We start from the raw sequence: 23571 nt of genomic DNA, 5'->3' as shown, positions 1-23571 counted from the left end.
ACCCGGCTCGGGGCCGCCCAACCGAACAACCTTGAGGGCAGCGGCGGCCGGAGTCGCTAGGGGGCGCCTGCGCGCTGGGGGGAAATCGCCCTTTTCCCACCCGGTCTCTGCCGGCGCCGTTGACCCCGCAGCTGACGCCGCCCGCAGTTCGCCCGCTCCCTATTTTTAGGAAAAGCTTCGGCGTCTCCGGCCGAGCGGCGGTGGGGAAACTAGAGCGCCTCCCCGGGCATTCGGCCGGCAAACTTCGCGCAAAGGAAAGCTGGCGAAGGTAAGGGGAGCGGCAAAAGCCGAAGGGGGGACGGCGCTTCTTTCCTTTTCGGGGCCGCGGTGCAGAATGAACTTCGGTGGCTGCCGAGTTGTCCCCTTTTCTCTCTCTGGGGACCCTGCTCAGCTTCGGGCTTCCCAGGGCTCGCGAGGCGCCAGACTCTGCAGAAGCCCCCCCTCCTTCCAAACTTTGCAGTGAGAGAAGCCCGACGGCTCGACGCGATGTCTTTCACGGCGAGGGAAAAAAGGAGAGAGAGAGAAAGAGAGAAAGAGAGAGAGAGAGACAGAGAGAGAGAGAGAGAGAGGGAGGGAGGGAGGGAGGGAGGGAGGGAGAGAGAGAGATAAGGAGGGAGAGAGAGAGAGAGGGAGGGAGGGAGGGAGAGAGAGAGAGGGAGGGAGGGAGGGAGGGAGAGAGAGAGAGAGGGAGGGAGAGGGGGGGAGGGAGGGAGAGAGAGAGGGAGGGAGGGAGGGAGAGAGAGAGAGAGAGATAGGGAGGGAGAGAGAGAGAGAGAGGGAGAGAGAGAGAGGGAGGGAGGGAGGGAGGGAGAGAGAGAGGGAGAGAGAGAGAGAGAGAGAGAGAGAAACCCGGGGTGTCAGGCTTGGTCCGAGGCGGGGGTCGATGGGCTCTGGAGCCTTCCCGGTGACGACGTGGCCCGCATCTTTTCTGTTCCGCCGCTTCGTTTTTGTTTTGTTTTTTTTCTTCGCGCCAGTTGGGGAGACCGCTCGGCGTAGAGCTTGTGCCCCGAATTACCCCGGTCTTCTGCCACGGCGCAGGAATGAAAGTGGGGCAGTAGGAAATGGCTCGCGTTTTTTTCCCCCGTCTGTTGAGAGAGATAAAAAAGAGGCCGGTAGTACAAGGAAAGAAGGGGAACTGTGGCATGAAAGAAAAAGCAAATGAATCTTAGTGGCTATTTTTTTTAATCCACGTGGTAGCTAATAAACATAATTTTAATATGTTTATTAAATGATGCGTTTATATATACATAGGGTTAGCTGGCCTTGACTAATCTTGAAAAGTCACTCAGTGAGAGGTGAGTGGGATGTATGTATGTGTGGTCTATCTATCTATCTATCTATCTATCTATCTATCTATCTATCTATCTATCTATCTATCTATCACATACATGTGTGTGTGTGTGTGTGTGTGTGTGTGTGTGTGTTGTTTTTGTATTTGGATGGGAGACCATCAAGAATTTCCAGAAACTGTAACACCATCCCAGAAAAAGGCAATGCCAAGCTTCTTAGGTATTCAAGAAAACCAGTCACCAGTGGAGGAGCTTCACCTGAAGACATCATTACCTTATAGAAGAAAAGCAATTCAAATTCATGTTAAACATGTTATTAATGTTTGAGTTAACACAGAATCTTTTTCTTTTCAAATGAAAAGTTTGGGGGAAAAATCGCATCCAGCTTGGACTTTGCGTCGTCTCTTTAAAATTTCTTTAAAGTTTCTATTTAGTAATCTTTTGATCTAAAATCTGTATTTTACTACTTTATTTACTTTTCTCTTTACAAATTTCAGAGGTATCGGTGTGAAAAAACCCCAGTTTAAAGAAAGAATGAAGCAAAAGAACATTAAGAATTTGAGAATATGAATTTAAGTACAAAAGAAAAGCTATACCGCATCAGGCCAGAGTCCAGTCAGGTCCCTTGAATCTTTCCTACAGTAGCTGACCAGATGTCCTGGAATGACTCAAGCAGGACAGTTCTCATGTATAGCTTGGGCACTTCATATCTGGACCACAGCAATGTGCTTTACAAAGAACAGTCTTTTGAAGACACCTTGGAAGTGTCACCTGATCCAGAATATAGTATCATAAGCAGTTACTCCTACCATGGGTGTACCATGGTAGGCCAATGTAGCACCTCTGCTGTGTAGGATACATCGGTAGCATGGGCCTCGTTCTTCGGAGGGTGATCTTTCTCCTGATATTTATGCCTATGCTGCAGTATAGAGTCCAAGTCCCTTATATAATACCCAGGTTCTGGTGTCTGCCCTCTGGAACAGCCTTCTTCCAGAAATTCTAAGAGTCTCTATTTTAACCATGCCTTCCTCCCGGTTAAAATGTGAAGGATTTTGCATGGGTTTTGTAGGATATTGTTCCATCAAAATAATCTCCCTTTTCTGTTGTGTTGGGTGCTATCTGTAGGTTAGGTTTGGTTTGGTTTGGTTAGGTTAGGTTAGGTTAGGATAGGATAGGATAGGATAGGATAGGATAGGATAGGATAGGTTAGGATAGATAGATAGATAGATAGATAGATAGATAGATAGATAGATAGATAGATAGATATCCACTCCATGACGGTTCCTCATTTGACCATGAAATGACAAGGCTGTGACATGGTGGTGTAATGCTCTGGTTTATGTCTTTCTGTATATTTTCATTTATTTATATTTCACATTTCTGAACTACCCATCTCCCTGAAAGAGGCATTCTTAATGGTGCTACAGTAGTAACTCCAGTTGTAATTCTTATTCTAAAGCAGAGGTAGCAACCTCTTCATAGTCAAGGGCTATATACTTAACAAAGTAAGTATAACTTTTGGGAAGTTATGGTCCTTACTGTGAGTTGGCCATATGACATATATGGCTTAGGTTGGGAGTTTGGGGGGAAATTGAGGTTCATTCATCTTTGTTTTTAAATCTGATCTGTCTGTTTTAGGGTTTTTATTTATATTTATTGTCTACCTCAAAATGGCAGGACAACATGGCCTCATTTTTCAGTAATTATGCTCCAAGAGAGTTCTGAGTACTACGAAAGAGGGACTTGAGGGCTACAGATTGTCTGTCTGTTCTTCTAAGGGATGATTGGGCACATTTTTGCTATGTATATTTTATAACATTCTATTGGGTAACTGAAACAATGTTAATAGATTTTCTTTTTATATTCTCCCTTTAAAATTATTTCATTTTGTGTGGGTTTTTTTATTAAATACCTTATTTTTTAATTTGGTACAGCATTTCTACCTGTTTCTGTGTCGTTGATTACTAAAAGAAAAACAAAACAGCTCTTAATATGTCCAAGAGGAAGGTTTTATTGATAATGAGGATCTTTTGTCAAGGAATAATATGAATAAAAGTAAAAAGAAACCTATACTGATAATACATTTTGTCAATTGTACTGATATGCACAATTGGACGGGACTAAACTTCTTTATTGTATAGGGGTTTATACTGCACTGGGATGCTAACACTTCCTCAAATCCCACTTTTAACTATTGCTTTGAGAAACCAATAATAGAATTTGAACCTATCACCTGAGAAATGTGAATTTGACATTTTCCATGTTCTTTGAATTTCTGTTCCTATCAACTCTGGCGATAAGACCTCTGAAGTGCTAAAACCTCTCAGCATTTGGATAACAATATTGGCATGAGTGGCTGTGAGAAAATAAGCCTCATGGGATACCAATGACATGCATTAGCTAGATGTTTTTTTAAAAAAAATGCAAAAAAAATAAGAGACATCCAGATCTGCTCTCTTTCTGAGGGATTTAAAATGGTAATTGTTCTAAGAGCAAATTGGAAATTTTCTTCCCTGGTGTGCCTTATGTCATTTTGCATACACCTTTTTTACTGTCAGAATTGAGATACAATGATAAGCTAGTGGGTTGTTGCATTTTTCATTGCATAAGGATAAAACCTGACATTCAGCAATTATTTCTGGGAATACAGTCCGAAAGACCTAGATAAACATTTCACGTGGGGGAGGGGAATTGTACATTTGGAGAGCTCTATAATACTCAAGTATTGTTTTGACTTGAAAGTGATCTTGGATAGATTTGTCCCAGCTGATTTAATTTCATTTATATAACAGAGAAGTTTTAAAAGCTTCTGTTAATTTATCTTATTACTGTAACCTTTTCAGTATGATGTATTTTATTATTTTATATTTTATTATCACATAACAATGTTCTGTTATATATAATAAGAATGCAAGAATGATTAGCACTCAGTGAAAATCAAGCCAAGTTTCTCTACTCTGCCATCAATCTGATTGAGGACCTGATTGTCAGAGTTTCGACAAATGCATAATTCTGCCTTTGGCTAGATAAATCATCTATCCAGAAAGATGGAAAACATAAAGCTTCTTTTTATTTACATTATGTAAATAACTTGGAAGAATCTATCAGCAGGATAATTTCCCCAAAACCTGGGAGAACAAGACCAAATTTGGTACAGGAGAAGCCAATAAATGAAAAATGAGTTTTAAAATTTAAAAAAAAAAACAATTTATCCCAGATGGAGACAGAGTGGGCTATGAATGGCTTAGATATAGATTGTTGCTCCCCACTCCATTCTAAACACACTTCCTTCTGTTCACATGACTCAGAGTGGTGCTCCTATTGTGGAGGTGCAGACTATTCCAGAAGCCATACTCTGCATATTCTCCCTACTTAAATTATTCTAGAATGTTTACTAACAGAATGGTTACTGATTGATTCAGTGTCTTAGGAGGCACTTTGCCAAATTATCTCACACCAGCTTTTAGCTGCATATCCTGCAGATTTTTCTAATTGTCCTTGTCATTGCAAGTTAGAAACTGATCACTTGTTTGTATAAAATATTGATTTTGATGGGTTAGAAATAAAAGTAACATTCAGAAAGACCTCAGTGGCTGGTCTAATGCTCTGCCCTTTTGTCATTTCTGGTCTCTGTTTTCACTATAGTTCAAGATTCTATTTTCTTATTGTAATAATTTGAAGGAACTCAAGATATCTAATATTGAACTTGCCCCTAATCGAGATCCACATAACATGTAGTGGCAAATTTGAATAGCTCATTCTAAATTTAATCTTTTTTTAAAAAAATACATATAGGGATCACCAGATATAACATAAAGCTGACATTCAGGGAAGCTAGTTTAGGATTATTTTTAAAAATAACATACACAGTAGATTATTTATAATTTGAGCAGTTGTACTTATTTTGAATGCTAAACTGCAATATCACAAATTGTACTTGAGATTCTACTCAGTTTCAAAAAATGTTTTGCTATTCAATTAGAGGAATGTAAGCCCAAAACTATACAGTTCTACAGAACAGCAATCTGAATAATTCATTTAGCTATAGTACTATTTTGCATTTATATCCACGTCCATGTTTATTTGAAAGAGTGATTCAGCTTGACATACTTTACTTATGGGTAATCATATTTAGGGCAGAACTGTGAAAATATTAGAAGCATGAACCATAATATAAATATAAATTAAACTGCTATTAAAACTCTAATTTGCTTAGTCCTTGAAAATAGGAGGTTAGATCTACAAATTGTTACCTAGAACAGAGATGATATTTTGGTATATACAAGGTCCTGATCTAATGGAGGATTCTTTCAAGCCAGATGCCACAGTACTTATCAGTTCCTCTTTTCCTTGCAATATTTTATGCTCTTCAAAATATTTTTTAGATAGTTGGGACAGTGGGTGTGTAGGGTGTGTAGCTCTAGGAGGAGGTGAAGATTAGGGAAAAAATAGTATTCACCCCTTTTTCCATTATCAGCATTGTTTGAGTAGAAAACTCCACAGAAGAATTCCTGTGAATACTAAAAACCTGGATTTAAGCCTTTCACTTTAAGCAAGCATTTGACAACTAGTTTGGTCTAGAGTGGTTAAGGCATCAGGACACAAACCAGGAGACTGAGAGTTCTAGTTCTACCTTAGGCATGAAAGCCACCCAGGTGGCTTTGAGCCAGTCACTCTCTCTCAGCCCATGATCTCAGGCCCAGGTGACAAACTGGTTGGTCAACTTCGGTCACCACCAATGAATCCCCATTCATTTGGTCTGAAAAGTGGATCCTGCACTTGTGGGAAAATACTAGGAAAATGCCTTTAAGTAAGCAAATATATGGTTGGTATTAACTCCTCCTCTCCCCCATCTTAATGGCCTTGTACTTCTCTCACCCTCCTCTTTCTTTCCCCTAGGCCTAGGCAGACAAAGAAGGTGTTAAAGTAACAAGAATCAATGTGGAAGAGTATGGATTTCTAAAGAGACAAACTACCCTAGTGCCTGAATGTTTGCTATAGCAGCTCTTCAAGACAGAACATGCAATACCCTAACTACAGACACAGCGATTAATCTGATATTGCAGCCATGGAAGACAACTCAAGCTTTTGGGACAGCTTGATATTTTCACACCCAATCTGCATGAACTGGAAGTCGGAAGCCGAAGGATCGATCTATCATTTAGCTAGCATTTTGTTTGTGGTTGGCTTTATGGGCGGAAGTGGCTTCTTTGGCTTGCTCTACATTTTCTTTCTGCTAGGGCTGGGCTTTCTCTGCTCATCTGTGTGGTCATGGCTGGATGTCTGTGCAGCTGACATTTTCTCATGGAATTTTATCCTGTTTGTGATCTGCTTCGTACAGTTTATTTATGTAACCTACCAAGTACGGAGTGTTGTTTTTGACAAAGAATTTCAGGAGCTTTACAATGCTTTGTTCCAGCCTTTGGGGATCTCCTTGCCTGTTTTTAGAAAAATTGTCCTCTGCTGTGGTGGAGAAGTTATTACATTAGAGAAGGAACATTGTTATGCAGTGCAAGGCAAAACTCCAATTGACAAGCTCTCCTTGCTTTTGTCAGGAAGGTTTGTATTATGCTTATCTCTCCTCCTTTCTTTAGAAACAAAAGGTCCAAGAATACCAGATCTTTGGCTTCCTTGGCATTGTTTGGACCTGTTTAAAATGAACAGACTGGGTTTAATGTTTTGACAGTTTATTGCTAAGCGTAAACAATATTCCTAGATCAACAAGCTACTGTAGTGGTTTAAAACAAATCAGGCCATGGAGGTATGAGGAAGCATTAATTGTGGCAAGATTTATCTTCTTGAGAAAAACTACATTTTCCTTTAGCATTGGAAAAGCTTAAGGATACTAAAAACAGAAAACTGAAAGAAAAAAGTTGGGATAGGTTTCCTAGGACTTAGAATATTGTATTTTCAGTATTTTTCATTTTTCTGTGGCTAATCCCTTTAAAAATTGTTGTGCTGTATCTGCCCCCCAGCCCCTAGTTCTGCTATGTTTTGTGTTGTGTTACAACTTTTGTTTAATTTGCATAATTCTGAAAACAAAAAACAAAAAAAAAGAATGCCTTCTCAAAGTATACCTGGGACTTTGAGACCTGCACTTATCCTTGGAACATATTCAATATGTTTCATGTGAGGGCTATATTCATTTTAATGTCCTAATTTTCATTAAATAGTGCTACATTGTCAAATCAGTTATTACAACATTTCATTTATCCCAGTTTCCCTTCTTTCTTCTGTCTGTGTTCTGGAACATTGGAGAAACTACAGTTGAACATAAAAGCTATATCCATGCCCCCTTGTTTTGTACCAAACTCAGAGTGCAGATCATCTTTGGACTGAGTATGGAAGTCTTTTCAAATAATTGATTAGTATTTTTTTGTTTTTAATTTGTTCATAAAAGAGACAAAATAGTATAGAACAGAGGTCTCCAACCCTTCTAGGTTAGCGGACATGCGCAACCACGCACACACACAAACGGGTCCGCAAGCATACATGATGCAAACGGCGATGCTAGTGCCCATGTGACTAGCACCACCCCATTTTCACCACCCAGTGCCCTGTTTTTGCCGTGCAGCACCCCATTTGCACAGCGGCACCCCGTTTGCATAGCGGTGCCCCATTTCTGTAGTGGCAGCAGTGTTAGCGTTAATGGCCAGCCTGTTCCGCAGACCGGTGGCCAGGAGGCTACGGCCTGGTAATGGGCTGTGGCCCACAAGTTGGGAACCCCTGGTATAGAAGATAGACCAATAGACTGCTGGTTGATCTGAAATACATCTGCAAGGTTTTTTTTTATTCTGAATTTCTGAATCACGGCAGTTATTTTTTTTTAAAAAAACCTCACCTTTCCAAATTACATCATTAAAAGAAAAAAGTGAGATGGCAAAAGGTATTAATTAGTTCACATATTCAGTGCAATTGATATTCCTAACTTCACATTTTTTTGTATCCAACTGGTGAACCTGGTAATATTAAGCACAGGTCAGTTTATATGTCATAAATCCTGAAGGCTTACTCTGCCCGTGCCTAGGCTAAAGGAACTTTGAAACCTATAACTGAAGTGATTTATGTAAGACTGAAGAAGCTAAAGTTCTTAATTTTTAAAATAGATTCAAGTTTGATGGGGCACAACTCAATCCTATGTACAGCTTATCAGTTTCATTTTACAGAGTGACCTGTATGCATGAACAAACAGGACCAGGGTGCACTCCTGAAAGATCCATAGTCCAGCCATCCGTTTCCATAGTGGTCAGATAGAAACGTTTAGCAATTCCACAAGTATAACAAAAGGAACTTGACTTATTTCCAATGTACAGGTATTTGGTTGCCAAACATTAATAATTTTATTTAGGATAATATCTAAAACCCTTAATAAGATTATGTGAATTTGAATTATTGTAATCTCCTGTTTCCTATTCTCAGAAATTCTGCAAATTCCGGATAATGGATACATTATAATCCATGTAGCACATTTAGATAAAAAAAAATCCTTGACAGCTTCCAGCCATTTTCATTGTTCCTCTATGGTATTTTTGTCTTTCTGGCACTGCAGCTACAAGCCAGGCTTATCTTGCAGAATGAATGTCTTTGAAAACTGCCTACTTATTTTTCTTTTCTTTTTGTGTGTGCAGGATCTCTGTTTTATACCTTTGTTATTGTTGTTTCATTCTGAGTTTATGCGTTTCTTGAATACTTACTGGACTATTGCCAAGGAGATTCAAGAATATTAAGACTTGGATTTTTTTTCTCCATTTGACTGTTTTTGCTCATATGGGCTGAAAAAATCTGTAAATAAATATATGTAGTTTATTAGTAATGCATATAGATATTAGACCTAAAATGATAATCCTGAAACCTAAGACATTATTTAATGCCACTGACATGGCATAAATTACTTAAAATTTAAACATTCTTCACCCTGGTCATAAACCTAGGCATTTTTTTTCCTTTTCCTACACTGGCAGTTATTAACACAAATTGATCTGTTTTGTTAAGAGTTAGAGTGACGGTGGATGGGGAATTTCTGCATTATATTTTCCCTCTTCAATTTCTGGATTCACCTGAATGGGATTCACTAAGACCCACAGAAGATGGCATTTTTCAGGTAGGGAACTTCTGTGAATCTATCAGATAAAATAGTCCTTTTCCAGAACTGTACCACAGATACTCCAGGAAATATCCAATTTAGGATTAAGAGCTATCTCTCTAAGAATTTGTATTGACAGCACTTTTTGTTGTTGTTGAAGAAAACGGATCCAAATACTAGGATAATTAATGACAATGCTGCTGGAGTAAAGTATTTGAAAGTTTAAGTAAAGTTCAGTGATTTTGAAAAAGAAATTCTTTCTATAGGCTTTTCCATGCACCACACATTTTCTTTTCTACTTGCTACCTGAATTAATAGCTAATTCTGACAATCGAACTCATGGCTTTGTAATTAATGGAATATCCAGAGTCTAGAGTGGTTTCAACAACAGCAAAACTAGTTTTCTGGCATTAGGGCTGCTTCGAGTTAGATCATTCATTTAGAAACCTTTTGAAGTTACCACAGCACTGAATGGACTTATGACTAGTGCCCAAAGTTATGCTATTGGAATGTCCCTGCATTCACATGATCAAAATTTGGTGCTTGTTGGCCCACCCATACTTCAACTCCCCACTTATTTACTCCCCCAACCATCTATGCCCTTTTGGCCCCTGCACTACACACCAGCTGATGCTTGCCATCTTGTTTCTTCTGTTGCTGACCAAGCATTCCTGGTTTGACCCTTTGTCAGGCATCTGCTGGCCACAAAGGTTTTCTTCCCAATGTTACCTATGACAGCTTCCTCACAAGCAAAATGGGCCAACTTGCTGTGACCAACTTGCCACGGCACAATTCCACACAGGGTAACTCAACATGATAAATGTTATCCGCCACTGTTTCTTCTACATTATTTCCATTTTTGTCAGTGGAAATAATGTCAAAGAAACTGGTGGATAACGTTGATTGCACTGAGTTATCCTGAAGGATTGTCTGATGGCGACTTGTCCCATGGCAAGATGGTTGCAGAGAGATGGCTGCTGCACTGTGTTGGCTGTGGTGAGATGGCCGTGGTAGTTGGCTGCTGCAAGATGGCCATGGTGAGTTGGCTGCGGTGAGTTGTCCTAGAGCCCTCACAAGACCTGAGGAAGATGAGTTCACATGGTTTCCTTGTAAAAGGCCAGGGTGGGCACACCTCAGCAGCAGAAGGAGCATGAAGATGGTGAAGGTCAGCTGGAACAGCTAAGGGAGCAGGGGGCTTGAGTCAGGGTGATGAGGGCAACTACAATTGCTACCCAGGCTTTGAGCCATACTGTTGCAGCTTCTTAGGGCACAGTAGCTTTGTGCAATGCTACTGGACCAAGCTGGGTGGCTGAAGTTTTATGCTGTGGGTCAGGAACTTCTTGTAGCCCTGACCATGCAGCCTGTTGGCTATCTTGTGGCCACTGGCCCCAAAGCCACATGATTTGCGACTTCTGGCTGCTCCAAAGACAGGTGCAGGGTGGCCAAAAGGATAGAAATGAGGGTGAGGAAGTAGTTGGGAAGAGTTGAAAGGGAGGCAGTCCCTTACCTGTAAGAACTGAGGCTGGTAGGGGTCAAACCTAAAATGCCTTGGATTGGGGTAGGCCCTTGAATAACAACCAGTCAATTTTGCTTACTGAAGGCACTGGGATTGCTGTTGCTAAATGATATGGTCATGTTATGATGTTCTTTGCTGTCACAGTATTCAGCAGTGGAAATTCCAGTCCCAATTGTGGTCGTAAATACCTACATGTAAATATATTGGATTCCAAAACTTTTCTTATTTATTCTTTTGATGTTATTTCCTAATCTGATATAAATGGAAACAGGTCTATAATTTGCAGCCTCTCTATAACATTCTCCTCATCACTAGCCCATACACAGCGTGCTTTAGATTATGGGGATGACTGTCACATTTCAGTTTATAGGACTGCAGGAGAAGATGTGAAATGTATGCATGTCTGATAGTTCCTCATTTGAATTTCTGTCTTTTTCTCTCTTGTTTTTTTTTTTCTCTCTCTCTGTTTGTGTGTGCATGTGTGCGTCACTGTGCAAGTCACTGTTGACTCCTGTCAACTCCCTGTACTCAAGTTTTTGTGCCATAATTTTCCTTAGTAGTTTGCCTGAGGGAGAGTGACTGGGTTATGGTCACTCAGCTGGCTTCAGGCCTAAGACAGGAATATAATTCACAGTGTCCAGCTGGGTGAATTGACTACTTTATCAGTCTCTGATTTGAATAGCAGTGTCTAATTCAAAAATGAAATGGTGAATCAGCTTCCAAGAGTTTAGAGCATCGGGTCATTGTTTTGTCATGACTTCTTTCCTATTTGTAGGAATGTTTACAGAAATTTAAAATTGGTGATCATACCTCTCTTCCCTAACACCTATGTTGTGCTGTCATGCAACAGTAGCATTTTGTTCCAGCACCAGTCAACAGGTATAATGAAGCCATCTAAGTTGGCCATTAAGTTAACTGGCATTCCTAATACTGATTTGGGAATAGGATAAGACTACAAGAGGAAACCTTATCAGGTGTATCAGACCTATTGATGGTCATACAGGAATTTCTTGGGTGGCACCTACTCTTCAGAGTTTTCTTCTTCAAATGCTAACTGTGATAATGTTTTCAACTTCAGTCCATTCACCTAGGTTTTGTCTGGGTGAGTTTGAATATATTCTTTCATAAACAGATAACCGTACAGTACATATACACAGACGTCCTTCAGGGGAATTAAAATGAATGTTTTTATAAGATTAATTGCTGATTTTTTTAATGTTTAATTTTCATTTTGTGTATATTTTTTCTTGTCATAGTAAAGAAAGTAGTATATAACTAAAAAGATATATACCGGTATGTAAAAATTAGTCTTTCACATGAGAGAACCCAGTACTCCTTTTTGCTGCTTAAGTACGGCTCCAGCTGCCCATTGTTGCACCATATGCTTTAATGAAAAGCTTCCTGAGAATGTTCCTTTAGATTCAGACTCAAAAACAACTTGGACTGTGAAGACTTTGGCACCTGGCCTAAGTTCTATATGCCATTTTGCTGAGGGTGGGCAATGTCCACTGACAGCAGTTGTTATTGGGCATGAGGGAAAAGTAAGGGAGGCAAGGAAAAATTAAAACAATTTACCAATGGAAAAAACAAAGAGAGTAATAAAAATCTAAACAATGAACATTTTTTTTCAGAATCTAGAGAGTATTTTGCCAATTACTTTCTGTATATGATCATATGGAATTTCTATAATGATTGATTAAGTAACTAAAACGATGTACTGTACATGAAACTGGAAAAATTGAATTCGGCAGTTTGGCGGGTCGAATCCCGAGTGCTGCGTAGCAGAGTGGGCGCCAGTTACTCGTCCCAGCTTCTGCCAACCTAGCAGTTCGAAAGCACGTAAAAATGCAAGTAGAAAAATAGGGACCACTCCGGTGGGAAGGTAACAGCGTTCTGTGCGCCTTTGGCGTCTAGTCATGCTGGCCACATGACCACGGAGACGTCCTCGGACAAGCGCTGGCTCTTCGGCTTTGAAACGGAGATGAGCACCGGCCCCTAGAGTCGGAAACGACTAGCACGCATGTGCGGAAGAACCTTTACCTTTACCTTTACCTTTTGAATTTTTAGCTCTTTATGTCAGAGGCTTGTCCTCTGGTAGCATTGTAAGTAGAACAAACAGAATAAGCCTTCATTTGAATGGCTCATTTGAGGGGAAAAGGGCTCTGTAAAATGCAGCATGAATTCTGTGTTTACCAAAACCACTGTTCTTTTAATAGAATGCCCAAATTAAGGATATACCTCCGCTGGATAAACTTGTCTTTCAAAAGAAATACAATGAAGATAGAGAGCTTTTGCACTTGGATAACTTATCCAGGAAGAGAAATATATTTGTAGCAGAGAATGCTAGTAAATGGAGAGGAGTTAGAATGAAAGTCAGGAATAAAACCATTTTGCAATTTTGATTCTTAAGAGTACAATAAAAGAAAAGAAAGAGTCTTGCTTTTGTTTTGTTTTTAATTTTGGTTTTGGTTTTTTTAAGCATAATGATAAAATACCAATTTCTCTTTTTTCCCCTTCCCATTCTCGGGAATATGTCTTTCAGGTAACTCTTACTGCTGAAACAGATTGTCATTATGTGGCATGGAGGAGAAAAAAATTATATTTACTCTTTGCAAAATACCGATTCATCTCACGTCTGTTTTCAATCCTGATTGGAAATGATATTGCTGATAAACTCTATGCATTGAACGACAGAGTGAGCCAAGGGAAAGGATTTCGATATGATATTCGGTTACCAAATTTCTATCATGTGTCAGCACCTAACACACCCCAAAAAAAATCAGCAGACCATTTTCAGAACAATTCAAGACAACAATAAAATGAAAGACAATATACCGGTACTTCCTACTACAAAATAATGTAATTTTGCCTTCTTACCACCATTAAATGATGAAATGTGCTATGGTGGTATCATGTGAAGACTTTAAAAGGCAACTTTTAAAATAAAAATCATTTTCTTTCCTGGCAGACAACCTACGGTAGTGGGACTCTTCACACACTGTTTAGAACCAGCAGACTGTACACATAGATTGTGCATTATGATTCACTTCTGTTGACTTGTTCTGCTCATCTTATTACTTTGGGAGAATAGGGGCAGATATGAATCATTGTTTGATACAACATCTTGTAATTGTACTTGCTTTATTGTGTTTTAAAAAGGATCATTTGCATAGAGCTTTTTTCCTGCTTATTAAGATCTCCTTGTCATCATGAATTATGCAAGCTATTTTATCATAGAGAACAACAACAAGCACGCCATCTTTTCAAAAGAACCTTGGTTCACTTGTGCATAATTATAATGCATAAACTTGGCCTACAGATTTACAGAAGATGACCCATGTGACAAAGAACTGAACAACCTGTAAAGCTGAAAAGACTTGGCACTTTCTTCATTTTTATCATAAAATGATGCTTTGGGATGTACAACAAAAGACATAAATATTACTATTTAGAATTCAGAAAGTGCATCAATCACTGTAAATGTTGTTATTTATGTAGCACAAAAAGGTTCCATTATTTAAATAGCACAGAAGGCAGCTACAGTACCTTGATGAATGGGACACTATATATTTTACGAACGGTGGAAATGTTATGGGAAAGGAATTATTTCTTAAAGGGTGAATATTGGGGCAGGGCGGGGATTGTTTCCCCTAGTCAAAAAGAAATGAAGAGTTTCCAAGCACTCTTAAACTAATGCCACTCCAGTGAACTGAAACAAGGACAATAAATGCACCAAATACTGTATATAAAAACTCTAAAACTCACATTTATACAAACAAATCGATCAGTCTCCTTTCCTTTGCTTCAATATATCAGACTAACCTCAGGAACATGGAAAACATGGAATCCCATAAATCACAATATTACTTGTATCAGCAACTACTTTGAGGAAGAGTCTGAGATTTATAGCGGGAATCATAAACATATTTTTCATCTCAGATTTTGAATCTAGGCAACACAGCTGTATTTTTCAACAGGTTATCACATAACAATAAATTCCTGTTATTTTAGAAAGGTCTGGTGCTGCTAATCTCAGGTATTGACAGATAAGCACTGGAATGGAAAGATTATAGTAACTCTTTTAAAATATTCCTCCTCATAACTTAAAATTCTGTATTTATTGAAACCTACTGGTACAACAAGAAAAAGCGTAAGAGATAAGAACTTGAAGTGTACATAAGAACATAAGCACTGCCCTGCTTGATTAAACTATTGGCCCATCTAGTCCAACGGTCTATTTTCATGGTGGTCAGCCCACTGCACAAGAAAGTCCAATAGTCTTCTTGTAGATAGTCTGAGTAGCTATCCTGCTACCAAAGCTAGTAGCCATTAATCCCATGAACTTCCAACACATAGCAAATTTCAAATTATGCTTTATATTTTTTTTAAAAAAATTTTGGTCTGTCCTGATTCTTCTGGGACTCAGTTTCATTGACTGACTAGAATTTGGGGGAAGGGAAAATAGCTTCTCCTTGTCTATTTTATCTGCACCATGCATAATTGTGTATACCTCAATCATGTTGCCTCAGCTGGGACCAAAAATACCAGCTGAGATTTTAGATTCATTCCAAGCTTGGAGAGAATTAAAAAGTCATTCTTCATAACTTGGCCAATGGTGATTATTTTTTTTAGATAAACTAGTTTATTATGCCATTTTACATGCAAAATCAATAAGAAAAATAATACTGTAACAATTGCAAACGTACCGCCATTATATAGAAGATGACCTAATCTTACCCATTTTTCAGGAGTGAATAATGTCTCTGAGCCTGTTTTTTTTTTCTTGCAGATGTTTCATTACCCAAACTAGGTAACATCATCAGTTCTAGTACTGATGATGTTACCTAGTTTGGGTAATGAAATGTCTGCAACGAAACACCCAAGCTTAGAGAGTACCAAGGACCCCTCATTTCAACTCTGAGCTACAAATATTCTCCTTTCTTAATATCAGCTATATACTGTACAATCTAGTGGGGTTAACATCTCTTTAAAGGAAGAAAAGTATACATTCTTTCCTATTCACTAAGTGATATAAAGCTTCTGTATTTTTAGAAATAGTGTAAGGAAAATGTATACTTCTTTGCTCCTCAAAGTATAACCTATATTATAATGGTTATAGTATATTATAATGTTTCTGTGGAAGAAACAACTAGGACAAATGCCATTATTTTTAAAATCATGTTCAAAAGTCAGAAATATTTGAGCAATAGATTTTGATCGATCTGATTCTTGGCTAACCACACATTGTGTTTTCCATTCATTTTATTTAGTAGATTAGTAATAAAGCTGTACTATTCCATTTTGGATTTATTCTGGTCTGTCACTACATTGTTTCTTTTTAGAAACAGAAATTCTAGGACAATTAATTCAAACCAAACTAAATATATTAGATTCAGTTAGGAGTAGTTGCAATATTGATAATAAACAAAACAATGTATTTGGAGTGAAATATTAGTAGACTGTTGTCTTATATTTTTGTTGCTTATACTCAGGGGAAGCTTAGCAAATGATAATGATTTATATATAAAAAAATTAAAAGAATTGAAACAAATTATATTTTCTATGCTAAACGCACTTGTCCAATATTATACAGATGTGTACTTTACAAATATTTAAATTTTAGTAGAAATATGTATTTTCTTAGCATTTTAGAATAGTTTTACTTTATGGAATGGCAGAGGGTTTTAGAAATAGTTTTTAGCAATTTGAAAATGCATTAAATATGTTGCTACCAGCAGGCATATTTAGTAGTAAATTTATACATAAAAGCATTTATATGTTCAGCAACCCTATAAATACCTATTCTGCATCCACTCTGTTGCCCAGGCATAAATACATATGTATATGAGATTCAAAAATGTATGCGTTTTAATTTCAAGATAAAACTAATCATTTGTGAAGAACGTCTAATGTACTGACATCTAGCACATGTATATACATCTGTCTATAAATCTATCATGCATGTAGATATGGAGCCATGTAGACAAGGGACTGTTGCTTGTTTAGTTTTCCCCCAAGTGTAGCAATTGTGCCTGTAAATACACAGGGCAGATGGGAGAGAGAGACATTCAGACACATTAGTGAGGCAAAGGAGTTAAGTGTTATTACAAATTTGGTATTTTGTATAAAGTAAATTAACATTTTCATGTTTTACTAAAGGACAACACAAAAAAGATAGCATGCTCAAAAGAAAACACCCTGTAAACATTTCAATTTAATGGCTACATGGCTTTGCATTAATGAAATACAGTGATCATTCCTGTAGACAAATTGTTATTTGTGATATGCAATGAATATTGTATTCCCTCTGATGTAGATTACCATTTTAATAGGTTAATTCCCTACTATTATCTTTATAAGCTTTGATAATTAATGGAAAATAGTAATAATTACTAAATGTCTCTAAATAACAGATTACTATTAATGTTTATTCTAATAGATAGATAGATAGATAGATAGATAGATAGATAGATAGATAGATCCTACATTTTTTATAAAATCTTTAAACTTTGTTATTTTAATGCAAAAGGCATGATGGAAAATACAAACCAGCAGCTATGGTAATAGGCATCTACAGGAAGAATATGGAAAATCTAGATTTTGTTATATAACCAAAATGGAGAGATATGGGAAAAATGTATAATAACCAGGAATGAGTCCATCAGCTAATATCTGGTCTGAATTCAAAATATGAAAAGCATGATTCAGTTTGATTCGAATCTATTAGAAGAGAATATATGTAATTCAGAATTGAACTGTGAGTCTTTGCTGCTCTCTGAGCTTTTGTTGTTTGCTTGCAGACGTTTCATTACCCAACTAGATAACAACATCAATGTAAATGAGTGTGGGGTTTTGCACCATGTTTATATACGGCAGTTTGCCCTGCAACTTCTAAGGAGCAGATTTGAATCTATTAGAGTTTCAGTTCAATAAAGATAATCTATAAAGGGTAACACTGAAAGTCTACAGCTGGATCATTCTGAGGCCAGATAGGATTAATGTAGCAGCAAAGTGATGACCAGTTTAAAGAAAAATAACGCTTCAACCAGTGATTGGATTCAAATATGTGAACAACTGGTTCTCTGTGTGGATGCCACTTTGGGAAGTCCATTCTGGGCTTGGGCAACAAAAAATTAGCTACCGGTTCTGCTGAAGTGGTGCAAACCAGTTGAATCCCACCACTGGCTTCAACTAGATAGATTCTGGAATTTCTATGCGCTAATTTTTTTGAAGTATTCTGTAATCTTTCAAGGCAGAGATAGAAGGAATGAAGAATGTTTTTTCAAAAATTTAAGAAGTGGATCACTGCTGTTGTGTGCCTAATACTCAGGAGCAAGCACACTACAGCAAAATTGTTCAGGCAATAAGCAAGTAATCTGACCCTAGCTAAAAGGAGATGTGCAAACAGCAGACAACCTTTTTCTCTTAATGCTGTAGTAGTGTTTGCAGAAGTGATGAAAATCATTTCACCAAATGCCAATAAGACCTGATCACACCATTCAACATCTTCATTCAGCTATGTAAATATAGAAAAGCTGCAATCGTGCTTAAGACTGCAAAAAATCTATCAAATCTCTAAGTCACCTTCAAATAACTGAACCGATTCAAATGTGCTCGATTAGATACAGACATCAAATCTATGCAAATAAATAAATTGATTGAATCGCCTTTCAGTTCTGTCTTCTCATCAAAACTTTGTACAGCCATAGAAAAGATATCTGTAGACACTTATATTTGTATGTCACTGAAGACTTCAGAGAAGTGGCAAAAGATTATATATAATTTAAACAGTGTACCTGCGACATACTCTGGGAATCCCAATGTATCTTAGACTAGAAAGTTGCTTAAGCCTTTAATCAGACTTAAGACTTAAATCATGTCCAACTGACATTAAATCTATGTATTTCCAAATATGGAAATTATTTTATTCTATTAACCTGAACTTGTATTTTCCAAAATGAAGGACTTTGAATCTTTTGTTTCTTCTCAATAAGTTTTGAGAAAGCCCCAAGTGTAAATCAAGGTCCCCCAATATCAATAACACTCAACTTGCATTTCTGGAAACTGTGCAGGCTCCAATATTGTAATAGGATGTGGACATACTGTAGTTCAGAGATCAACCACATTTTACCTTCCTTTTTTCCTAACTTAGAGCAGTCTTCTCTGATTTGAAGTTCTAATGAAAACTCAGACACCTGCATTATTACAAAAATTTAGTTGGCGCCACAAAGAAATTTCCTCTATTTTTAAAGGAATTTTTAAAGGTTTTTTTCTTATGGCCCACATAGTTTGGATGCGGTTTATTTTGTGTGTGTGTGTGTGTTTGTGTGTGTGTGTGTGTGTTTACATTGGGTTTACATTGGTGAGAATTCATCTCTCCTCATAAAACATGGTCAATTAGGTGTATAACTTTCCTTCTTTTGGGAAAATCTAATCTATATACGTGTGATTTGTGCTCTATGGTGCACATACTTTTGTTCCATACAATGGAAAAAAGCAGGATAGTTCATTTAAGTTGGAAGAGAATTTGGAAAGGGAGCACGTGCTTTCTGCAAATGAATTTAAAATAGGAATCTGAAGAAAGGTTTGTAATTCCTCCAGAATAATTATGAAACAGCCTTGCTAGCTTTCTCACTAAAGGGGAAGAATTGAAAATGATAAATGAATTTAATAAATAACCTTACCAGTGGCTTGTCTGGAGCAGAAAATATCCCATTTTAATAAAATAACTCATTTCTCACATCATCAGTGATGACAGCCCATGGATTGTGCCCATTGTTCCTAGGACTGTGACAAGTGGTAACCATTCTTGTTTAAACTGTGAAGTGGATAAAGAGGACTTTAAGTTAGAGGTAAATCAACAGACCAAATTAATATTTATTGCTTGGGGGACGTGTTAAAAATTCTTATGCTTTTGGGAAATAATGAATTTTGTACATTAAAAGCATGGGGCCTTCAGGTTCTGTCACATAAATCTTCATGACAGTCCCCTCCATATGGCCAAACTGAAACATGAACAAGTTTAAATTTGTTTTGGGAAGCCTACATGCATATAAACGAGTTTTGGAACTTGATTCTAAACATTCCACATTCTTTTAAATGTACGGCTATAGGTTCTACCACTTTCACTTAACAACAGTTCTTTGAAGTAGGCTAAATTGAACAAAAGCCTACACTCTCAAAGTTCTGGAGGCTGAGGCTGCAGGAAATTATATGAAATATTGTGCTTTAAAAAGATAAATGCAAGAGATGATGCAGTTACTTCTTCATGTTTCCCCTTGCTTTACAATACCTGTATTTTTATATATCGGGTAACTGGACAAAAAGGGTTAGAAGATGTATCCCCTATTTATAATAGATGTGAAATTTGGCCATCAATTGTGTTAAGTCTGATTGATTGGATTTCTGGCTTAGTAGTGGTCTGTACCAAACTATTATATTTTGGCATGACGTAACATGTGGCACATATTCACATCAAAACAGCTGAACTACATTAAACAAACCATGGCTAAGTGAGATATACTGCAGGAACCCAGTCAGTGAAAAGGACCTTCTAGAGACCATTAATTAAGGAGAACTTCAACTCTTGTTGCATTAGTAATATTGAGTAAACAGCTTTCTCAGCCAGCAGCTCTGGAGTCATTAAAAAACAATAATTTTAATCTGTTTTTTTTTAAATCTCTTTGGGTATGAGAGGGCTACCAGATCTGGGCTGCAAATATTTGGATAATGGCTAGGTGGCAGCAAAGAGTCAGAAAACTAGCAATCATCTGATCTTTGCACTCCTACACATGAATTCAAGGATAGTATTTTTGTTCCATTTTGAGTCAGATTTGCTTCTTTATCTTTTACTACAGTATCAGTCCTTTTCTTAATCAAGTCTACCTCCTGCATCTTTAATCTTTTGATCAATACAGTATCCTGGTTCTTGGTGCACATGTTAATTTTATTCACTCATCTGAAGTGGAGTACCTTAGGCCTGGAATGGATTCCCTCTGGTGTCCAATTCCAGGCATGTGTCTGTCTGTGTATGCTTGTGCATAGTAAGAAGAAAGATCTCAGTATTGGGACTGTGCACTTAATTGAGAAGAAGTGTTTCAGAACTGCAGGAGCACAGGAAGACACTATTACTCATAAAAGCAGCAGCCACCCTTTTGTTAAACTTTTTTCAGCCAACCTGTCCTAAAGATGCAGCTGATTTCCAAGTCCCATTCATTTAAATGAATGACACTTTAAAGTAGTTACAAGATTTATTTATTTTTTCTCTTTCGGGGCTGGATTTAGACATGGGAAGGCATGGGAATCTGTGGAGGCTCTATTTGGAAAATGTTCATAAACCATCAGACTATTAGAATGCCACTGAGATGCATGACAAACCTATGACCGGATTAAGAAAAACCTTTTTGAACAAAAGATGTGAATGCAAACAAAAACAACCTACATGTAAAATTAGTGAAGGTCATATGAGGGATAATAATAATAATAATAATAATAATAATAATAATAATAATAATAATAACGGCCTGTGTCCGAAAAGTCGTGGGAACATAGGGTGGAAAAAGTTGTTGAGAATGAGAGGGTGAAGAACTTGTGGGACTTCCAAATACAGACAGTTCGCCATTTGGAACACAACACACCAGATATCACAGTCATAGAGAACCGAAGCGTACAGTTGATTGATATCGCTGTACCAGGAGATGCCAGAGTCGAAGAAAAAGAACTGGAAAAAATTACGAAATACCACAACCTGGCCATCGAAACTGCATGATTATGGATGAAACATGTAACAGTGATACCCATTGTCATGGGGGAACTGGGAACTACAGTATGTCCAAAAACTTTGCAAAATACATCAAGAAATTGCAGCTTCCTGCAAGAACTCCAGCAAAGCTACAAAAAACTACGCTAGTCGGAACATCTTACATTTTAAGGAGATACCTGGTTGATACCTAGGATGCTGGCAGCAACCCGTGTCAACCATTAGTGCCAGTTAATTTGAGTGTTCAGTTGACTGAGTTTCATGTTTTATGAATAAAAGTTTTATAATAATAAGTTAGAAGGGACCTTGGAGGTCTTCTAGTCCAACCCCCTGCTCAGGCAGGAAACCCTACAGTAAGGGGAAAAATATTTGATCCCCTGCTGATTTTGTACATTTGCCCACTGACAAAGAAATGACCAGTCTATAATTTTAATGGTAGATTTATTTTAAGAGTGAGAGACAGAATAACAAAAATGTCCAGAAAATGCATTTCAAAAAAGTTATAAATTGATTTGCATTTTAATGAGTGAAGTAAATATTTGACCCCTTGGCAAAACATCTTAGTACTTGGCGGCAAAACCTTTATTGGCAATAACAGAGGTCAGGGTACCAGGTTTGCACACATCTCAGAAGGGATTTTGTCCCACTCCTCCTTGCAGATCCTCTCCAAGTCATTAAGGTTTCAAGGCTGACATTTGGCAGGTCGAACCTTCAGCTCCCTCCACAGATTTTCTATGGGATTAAGGTCTGGAGACTGGCTAGGCCACTCCAGGACCTTAATGTGCTTCTTCCTGAGACACTTCTTTGTTGCCTTGACCATGTGTTTTGGGTCATTGCCATGCTGGAATACCCATCCACGACCCCATTTTCAATGCCCTGGCTGAGGGAAGGAGGTTCTCACCCATGATTTGACGCTACATGGCCCCATCCATTGTCCCTTTGATGTGGTGAATTTGTCCTCTTAGCAGAAAAACATCCTCAAAGCATAATGTTTCCACCTCCATGTTTGATGGTGGGGATGGTGTTCTTGGGGTCATAGGCAGCATTCCTTCTCCTTCAAACACGGTGAATTGAGTTGATGCCAAAGAGCTCAATTTTGGTCTCACCTGACCACAACACTTTCACCCAGTTCTCCTCTGAATCATTCAGATGTTCATTGGTGTACTTCAGACAGGCCTGTACATGTGCTTTCTTGAGCAGGGGGACCTTGCGGGTACTGCAGGATTTCAGTCCTTCATGGCGTAGCGAGTTACCAATTGTTTTCTTGGTGACTATGGTCCCAGCTGCCTTGAGATCATTGACAAGATCCTCCCATGTAGTTCTGGGCTGAGTCCTCACCATTCTCATGATCACTGCAACTCCACGAGGCAAGATCTTGATGGAGCCCCAGACCGAGGGAGATTGACAGTTATTTTGTGTTTCTTCCATTTGCGAATAATCACACCAACTGGTGTCACCTCTCACTGTCTCTCTCTCTCTCTCTCTCTGTTAAAATAAACCTACCATTAAAATTATAAACTGATCGTTTGTCAATGGGCAAACGTACGCAATCAGCAGGGGATCAAATATTTTTTCCCCTTCACTGTATAGGGCTTTTTTTCTCATAGAACGCTCAGAACGGAGTTCCGGCACCTTTTTTGGATGGAACCTTGTAGGGTAGGCAAGGCGGGTTGTACGATATGTGTGAGTTCCAGCACCTTTTTCTTTTACAAAAAAAGCACTGCTGTATACCATTTCAGACAAACTTAAAGAGACTCTCATGTTTGAAATCCAAATCAACCTGTAACAAATACTAATTTTTTTAAAAAAAAAAAAACCTTGAAAGTTGGAGAAGCTCCTTCAGACTGTGAGTCCCTAAACTGTAAGCCCTTAAATTCTAGGCAGCTACTTCAATGAGCCAGAAATGTTGTTTCCCCCCCCCCAA

At 38.1% G+C, this 23571-nt stretch overlaps 1 protein-coding gene across 2 annotated transcripts; it reads left to right on the top strand.

Annotated features, from left to right (window-relative positions):
• The first annotated feature begins 75 nt into the window (after positions 1–75).
• On the top strand, positions 76–18747 carry POPDC3 (popeye domain cAMP effector 3). Of its 2 annotated transcripts, none has more exons than XM_083356110.1 (4): positions 76–268; positions 6189–6848; positions 9282–9390; positions 13431–18545. In XM_083356110.1, the coding sequence occupies exons 2-4, from the start codon at positions 6358–6360 to the stop codon at positions 13704–13706; spliced, it is 876 nt and encodes a 291-aa protein (XP_083212236.1). In that variant the 5' UTR covers positions 76–268; positions 6189–6357; the 3' UTR covers positions 13707–18545. The 2 variants fall into 2 exon arrangements, with proteins under 2 accessions (XP_083212236.1, XP_083212237.1); XM_083356111.1 differs by lacking the exon at positions 76–268 and adding an exon at positions 2046–2113 and having other exon boundaries at positions 6195–6848; positions 13431–18747.
• Positions 18748–23571: the final 4824 nt, after the last annotated feature.

The sequence above is a fragment of the Vipera ursinii genome (assembly GCF_947247035.1).
Source record: "Vipera ursinii genome assembly, chromosome: 1".
Classification (NCBI taxonomy): Eukaryota; Metazoa; Chordata; class Lepidosauria; order Squamata; family Viperidae; genus Vipera; species Vipera ursinii.
The sequence above is the reverse complement of the archived record's forward strand: the minus strand, read 5'-3'. Positions and strand labels throughout refer to the sequence as shown.

Excerpts from the sequence above, each read along its gene's own strand:
- POPDC3 (XM_083356111.1), top strand. The coding sequence starts at position 6,358 with ATGGAAGACAACTCAAGCTTTTGGGACAGCTTGATATTTTCACACCCA. Across the intron at positions 6,849-9,281 it reads TCCTTGCTTTTGTCAGGAAG|AGTTAGAGTGACGGTGGATG; the intron begins GTTTGTATTATG and ends TGTTTTGTTAAG. Across the intron at positions 9,391-13,430 it reads CAGAAGATGGCATTTTTCAG|GTAACTCTTACTGCTGAAAC; the intron begins GTAGGGAACTTC and ends TATGTCTTTCAG.